At 40.7% G+C, this 7,642-nt stretch overlaps 1 protein-coding gene across 1 annotated transcript; it reads right to left on the bottom strand.

Annotated features, from left to right (window-relative positions):
* Positions 1 to 558: 558 nt before the first annotated feature.
* On the bottom strand, positions 559 to 7,263 carry LOC144516637 (intermediate filament protein ON3-like). Its single transcript, XM_078248097.1, has 9 exons — positions 6,727 to 7,263; positions 4,822 to 5,030; positions 3,797 to 3,857; positions 3,582 to 3,677; positions 3,283 to 3,447; positions 3,006 to 3,131; positions 2,287 to 2,507; positions 2,124 to 2,164; positions 559 to 1,105 (listed from the first exon to the last, which is right to left on the bottom strand). Exons 1-9 carry the CDS (start codon positions 7,177 to 7,179, stop codon positions 822 to 824), a joined length of 1,656 nt encoding a protein of 551 aa, XP_078104223.1. The 5' UTR covers positions 7,180 to 7,263; the 3' UTR covers positions 559 to 821.
* Between the last annotated feature and the right edge of the window lie 379 nt (positions 7,264 to 7,642).

The raw sequence follows: 7,642 nt of genomic DNA on the forward strand, positions 1-7,642 counted from the left end.
TAAAAAGAAACCACTGCAATTAGCACATTACCAGACTGAGGCAGGCTGGGACTTCAGAGAAATGTGTAGAATATCATGTAATGTGTGTGTGTGTGTGTGTGTGTGTGTGTGTGTGTGTGTGTGTGTGTGTGTGTGTGTGTGTGTGTGTGTGTGTGTGTGTGTGTGTATGTTGACACACCAGAATAACATAGCAAGTCCCTTCAAGACAATTAGAAACACTTTCACCAACACTGTCTAATGGAACCTTACACTCCTACAAAACACAACAGAGCATTAGTAAAATACAGTTTGAAGATTTATTGTCGAGCAAACAGGACTCCAGGTATTGACAACAGTTGCAGATGTCGTCAAGACTTTTCTGACAGGTTTTCATTTTATTTAACTGTTTAAGTACAGCAGGTTTAGCATAAGGTTTGTTTTCCCCACAGTTCCCCTATCAGCAGTAGGATATTATGTGACATAAGTGCTTTGAGTTCCTCAAACAACAACATTGAGCAGCAGAGGAAAACATAATACAATACTGCCACCTGCTGGCTAAACAAGTGTGATGCAGTGGGCAGTGACAAAGCCTACAGTTGACAGTAAAGAATGTATTACAGTAAGAGTTTTCAGAAACCTGAACAAAGACTCATCCATTAGCACCTCTTTACTAAGGATACCTGAACGAATAGACCTCTTACAGCAGAAACAGTATTTGGTGAAGGCACCTTGGTGACGGAATCATTCAAGAAATTGATAATAAAGCAGAGTCTGTGTCCTGTTTCTTAACTTCCGAGATCAAAATCTTCAATCATACATCTGACAAAACAGGAACAAACACATCACTCCTCAGCCACAACTTCTGCCTCCGCCTGCTCCTGCTCCTCCTTCTCTTCAGCAGCTGGCTCCTCAGTTGCTGTCTGCTGCTGCTGCTGCTCCTCCTGCTCCTCCTTCTTCTCCTCCGTCTTGATCACCACTGTTTCTGTCTTGGTGACTGTGGCGCTCTTCACTGTTGCTCCCTCGAGGACAGTGACAGAACCACTGCTGGCCTTGTCTCCGCCGAAGGAGCAGCTGACGTAGGACGGGGTTCGGGAGCTCTCCAGGCCGTAGGCATTGTAGTTTACAGCTGCACATTCAGAAGTAAAAGGCAATCGTTAACATGGACATACAGTGGGGAAAAGGGTGGTAAAAGAGGAGACATTTGGATGTACACATGTCTATAATAATCTTAGTATCTGCAAAGGCTTTGGGGGAGTTTTTACTCATATTCTTAGAGATCTCAGGAGCTGATGTGGGCTCAAAAAGCCAATTGAGATGTGGTATGTGATTTAATTCTGTCCAAATTAACTTGCATTTAATTATCAGTATAACTGTGGTATATGACAGCAATTTTCTTTCGTTTTCACACACCCATCACATAGAAAACACTGTTTGATGACCATGTAGTGCAGTCACTGAGTGCAGTTTTGCAGGTGTAATGAAGTGATGTGTGGTTGAAAGGTGCGGCAATCTAATGAGGGAAAACCATTGTCCAACATGTCACCTATAATAGCATCAATGAAGCCATGCCAAAGTTGGGTGTGTAATTGTCACACAAGCAATTATATGAAAGGCGTCTGACCAGAGAGAATATTGCAGTAGGTGTGATGTGGAAGATCTGATGTAAATGACAGTTTGTTTGACATTTGTTTTTTCTTTTTAGACACCAACATGCAATTGTGATGATTTTGTGAAGAGTTTTAAGAATGAAATGCCTTTTGAAGCTTGCATTTGGTGTTTTGCAAATGGAAACACAGTTTTGGTATTTGTGTCACCTAGTCGCTAAACCTGGCTTCTGTTTATAACAATGCATCAAAACAATGAATAGAAGCAGCAGCTCCCCTTGACTGTAGTGCATCTGTGGGAATTGGTTGTTAGGGCTGATAGTGTATTCATCATATCTTATGATACATGTCATAAGATAAGATATGCTATTTTATTGCCCAAGAATTATCCTGTCCAGTCTTATTGTACATAAAAAGAATGTGATATTTCTTTATCTCCGTGTTATTATATAGTGTCCTTGGGTTTATACTGTAACCTTGGGTTGTCCTTGGGTTTATACATGTAACAAATGTTTGTACCAACATTGAACATGAACTTACAAGTGTGCTTGGATATACTGGTCTTGATTCCAGTTGCTAACCTATAGAGAAAAGCAGAAAAAGACATGAGCAAGCTAAACACAATGAGATATACACAAAAATATTCCTGCAAAGATATTACTCATCACCTCCACATGGCAGTGCTGTCACAGCAACATCTTACCTGTACTCCTCTCCTTCCAGCAGCTTCCTGTAGGTAGCGATCTCAATGTCCAGAGCAAGCTTCACATTCATCAGTTCTTGGTACTGGCGGACTTGAAGGGTCATATCCTGCTTGGCTCTCTGGAGCGCTTCCTCCAGCTCTCTGATACGAAGTTTAGCGTCCTTCACTGCCAGCTCACCACGCTCCTCAACCTCTGTGATTTGACCTTCCAAATTGGTTCGCTAAGAGTTTGAAAGGAAAAGCAAAAGTGAAGTGTAGTGCACAGTCAGTATAAGGCAAATAACTACCACACAGTTTCCTGAATTACTGTGGAATATTAAGGGATAAAGAAGTTAGCAAATGAAATACTGTACTTCTAACTTATTCAAAATGTAGCATGTGTGTGTGTGTGTGTGTGTGTGTGTGTGTGTGTGTGTGTGTGTGTGTGTGCGTGCGTGCGTGCGTGCGTGCGTGCGTGTGTGTGTGTGTGTGTGTGTGAATTTGTGTGGTTGCACTTGTTTGTTTTTGTTGATTGTCTTGTTGTGTTGATGCTTTTATTGTATTCTTATTTCTACCCATGCTTTGTTTTAACGTGTATGCTGTTTCAAAGGGAAAGCACTTTGTGTTAACTTTTAATAAAAGGTACTATATAAATAAAATTGACCTTGACATTGACTTTAAAGACTAAATCCTATTATAGTCAAATATGTCTAAATATATAAAACAGAAATCTGTCTCACCTGTGCTTTCACCATGTCAATTTCAGACTGGAGCCTCATTATCCTGCGGTTCATGTCAGCGATCTCAGCCTTGGTTGACTTCAGGTCGTCACCATATCTACCTGCTGACTGCTGCATCTCTTCGTACTAGTACAGACAGGGACAAGTCAGACTGACGCATCAAGATGCAACAAGATAATCCAGGTTTTAGTTATCAAACCAGGTGTTGCCAATGTTTGTATTTAGTCACATTTTTGGCATTTTTTTAATTGTAATTTGACATGAATATTGGTCTCACCTTAGTCTGGTACCATGACTCAGCCTCGGCTCTGCTCCGGTTGGCAATGTCTTCATATTGGGCACGCACTTCAGCGACAATGGCGTCCATGTCCAGATTACGGCTGTTGTCCATCTCCACCACAACAGAGGTGTCCTTGATCTGGCTCTGTAGCTCTTGGATTTCCTACACAGGATAATACATGGAGGAAATGGAGATGGAAAAGACCATTTTTAAAATGGTCTTTCTTTTAAGATGACATATAGCTACCTATCAAATATTTATTTGTGTGCCACTAAAAAGTGAAATAAGGTTATTACTGTATCATAGATCTGCCTTAGGAACTCAATCTCATCAGAGAGCCCATCCAGTTTGGCTTCCAGCTCCACTTTGATTATGTAGGCTGCGTCAGTGTCCTGCGCAGAAAAAAACAACATTGAGAATATTCATTGTTAAAGTTCTTTTAAGCTCATTCTACTCAAAGGCCTATTATAGTTTCAAGATCAAGGATATGTTGGAAAACCTATAAACAGACCTTCTTTATGAGGACAAAAGTGTTCTCACACTCATTGCGCTTGTTGATCTCATCCTCATACCTGGAAAAAAAGTCATTTGAATCAGAATTAATTAATTTCCCTTAATTCTTTACAAATTTGTATTTTAATATTTTCAATTTCTTCAACATGCAGGACATAATATACAGTATATTATGCACACAGTGAAACAAAGTTGAGTCAAAATGAACATATGCTAAAACCTGCAATAACAATAATTTGTCACATGGGTGCAGCAGAAACAAGCTGTAAAGATCATATCACCCATGTTGATCTGGTGAGTGTGTTAGCAAATGCCTATTTACACATCCAGAGCTATGGCGCAACATTAGAATTCATTTGGAGCCGTGTTTCTGGCTATGTGGCGAACATAAGTTCAATATTTACTCTCCTTTTAGCTCCCTTATGGTCTATGCTAACTGCTGAGGGAAATTTCTGGCTCTTTACCTGCTATGATGACACTATTTTCAACCAGATGGTTGCTAACTATCTGTTTGGTGCTGGGCAGGTAGTGTACAGTGAGTTTTTATAACTGTGGTACAATCAAAGCAAAGAACTGAAATACGCTATAATTGCTCTGTAGTGCTGAGAGGTAAACCTTTCACATTGCATGTATTCATTGTTTCCATTGTTAATATAACAATTTTGATTAGGGCAGCTTTCAAATAAAATGAAATAATATGAAATAGATGTGAGTTCCTCTGTAGCAATCTGCATTCTAAATGAGAAGATTTCTCTCAGTGGAATTTAAACTGAGATCTGAATGAATGTACAGACAGCTGTTTGTTGAAAACATCTGCCTGCTGTGACTGAAATGTGAGCTGTGAGAGTGAACCAAAACTGTACAGCTAAGCTGAAAGACGTCAAAATGATCTGTGGAGTTGAGGGGAACAACTCTACAAATCGGGGAGCCTGGTGATAATAAAAACTACAAGTAGTCATTTGATCAATTTTTAATATAACAATATTGATTATAGCTGCATTAAGGAGTTTTGACTCCACTCACTTGTTTTTGAAGTCCTCAACCAGGCCCGTCATGTGATGCAGGTCGGACTCAAGTTTGGCTTTTTCGTGACCCAAGGTGTTTAGCTGCTTACGCAAGTTGGCAATGTAGGCTTCGAACATGGCATCGATGTTGGAGCAAGACGTAGTCTGTTCCTGCACAAGTTTCCACTTGGTCTCAAGCATTTTGTTCTGCTGTTCAAGGAAGCGTACCTGCAGACAGAAAAGTAATTGAATAATCAACATTAATGAATACTGTTGTGAATCGTACATAAAGGACTGTGAGTGGATTGATAGTAAAATAATGGGAAGATAATAGTGCATTCCTTGTTTTCTGAAAATGCATAACTCTATAATGTATGGAGAGGGTGGTCAGTGAGACATATGTGGTGTGGTCAGACAAAGAATGCATGTAAAAAGAAGGTGGGCGTGACTCAAACAACATGAATTGATTCACTTTGCTGATGGACAAAGAACCGCATGAAGATTGACTTGAATAAAAATGACTAATTGAGCTTCTCCCACCTCTAACTCACTTTAAATGTCACATCAATTACCCCTTACTCAATTCTCAAGTGCCACATTTCAACACAAAGAGGCACTGTTTCCCAATTCCCTCTTTACAACTCTTCTATTGAGTTCCCTGACCCTGGGTGGGGTCTTGGCAAACATGATGAGAGACACACAGCTCTGCTTCAGTGTGTGCCATATCACAATGGTATGCAAGCTTTGTTTTTTTACGATCTGAAGAATTAGTCTCAGCGTGATTGATTTACAGCTTAACTTCTGTCCTACATTGCTCCAGGATGCCTCCTTAAACCAGAATGTTGCAATGTCCAGCCATCTATCTATCTATATATATATACTGCATCTATCTATCTATCTATCTATCTATCTATCTATCTATCTATCTATCTATCTATCTATCTATTTATCTATCTATCTATCTATCTATCTATCTATCTATCTATCTATCTATCTATCTACTGTAGCTATATACCTATCTACTGTACCTATCTATCTATCTATCCATCTATCTCTCTACTGTATATGACTATATCTACTGTATCTATCTATTTATCTATCTATCTATCTATCTAGCTTTTTGATAGTGGGTGCATAACAGTCATTTATACTACTCTCTAGAAATTGCTTTATTGACTATTATGCAGCCTCATAAAGTGGGTATTGATCAGATTACTGATAGTGTTTGGTTGATATTTTGTACTATAGTGATCTACTCCACTTCACTTTCCTCGACCCACTCTTTTTTTCTCCTGAAAGTGTTTGTAAAGGCTGTTATTATTCAGGAAATTATATGAAAATAACACATCACATAAGATTTTGCAAAACAGGAATGCAAGAGGACACCTGGAACTTGATCTACTTTCATAACCACTAAATCTCTTTTTGCAGGATATTGCTCACATTGGGATGCACCCCTTCAAGCAAAATTGTTCTGCTCTTCATCCCATCCCTGTGCTGTATGCTTTGTATCCAGGTTGATCCTCTTATCTAAGCTCTATGATCTCACCTGAGAGTGAAAAAATGTGAGGAAGCTTTGCCATTACTGAAAACAACTTGCAGCCTCCGCAGTATCATTGTGCATGGCTTTAAGCAGACTGCATTTTGTTATACTGTTTTCACAGGGATTGTCTCAAGGATGAAATCATTGTGAAATCAGACCACTTTGAGCTATTTTGGCTTACAATACACTAATTTCCTCTGAGGTTCCTGAGTTATTATTCGACTCTGTGTGGCATTTAAAAGCTTTATCCCAACACTCATAGGAACTGACACAACATAAAAACAAAAACAATGTAACATTTTATGTCATGAAATACTAAATGTCCTTCTAGGACAGTGGTGTTTATCTTTACAGTAATATCTCATCTATAAGTTGACTGACCTTGTCAATGAAGGAAGCAAAGCGGTTGTTGAGGGTCTTGATCTGATCTTTCTCCTGGGTGCGGACCACCTGGATGTTGGGGTCAATCTCCAGGTTCAGTGGGGCCAGTAGGCTCTTGTTCACGGTCACCGCTGTGATGGGGGCCATCCCTTCATTGGCCATGCCACCTCCCATACCTCCACCAAAGCCCAGATAGCCACACTCTACTCCACCTCCTCTTTGTCCAGACCCCCCAACAATATAGCCACCGGCCACTTTAAACCCCCCAGCGCCCACAGCGGCCCCACTGCTGCCCACTCCCCCATATGAGCTGCGCACAGCGTAGCTCTGCCTGCCACTACCCACACCACGGTCGCCGTAGCCCGAGAAGGAGCGGCTGCTGTAGCCCTGGGATGGGCCCCTGGAGGAGGACACAGTGGAGAAGGTGGTGGTCTTCAAAGCTCTGACAGACATGGTCACAGAGGGAGTCTGTAGCACTGAGGTGATGTGTGAGGAGAGACTGCTGAGGGAAGGAAAGTCAGGCAGATAGACCCTCCCTGATCCCCGTTGCTATTTATCAGAGCAAGGGAGGGACCCTGCTGAGGTTTGATTGGCTGGTGCTCTCAGCAGGAGTGTAGGATGATGGGGCGGTTGGGGGGGGTTTAGAATCAGGGAAGAAAGAGCACAAGGATTACACAATAGTCACTTTGCCAGTTTCTATAAAACTACTGCACAAACACTGGAAGACTCTTACCACCCTTTTTATTAATAAAAAATTCTCCACACTTAAAACATTACATTGCTTTACATCATAGTAACAAACACTTCCAGTCTTTTTTGCGTCCATAAAATTATACTGCACTGCAAACAGAGTCTACATCTTGTATCATCTGTACACAAACATGCGCACAGGCACGTACACACACACACACACACA

This window comes from Sander vitreus, chromosome 4 (genome assembly GCF_031162955.1).
Source record: "Sander vitreus isolate 19-12246 chromosome 4, sanVit1, whole genome shotgun sequence".
Lineage (NCBI taxonomy): Eukaryota > Metazoa > Chordata > Actinopteri > Perciformes > Percidae > Sander > Sander vitreus.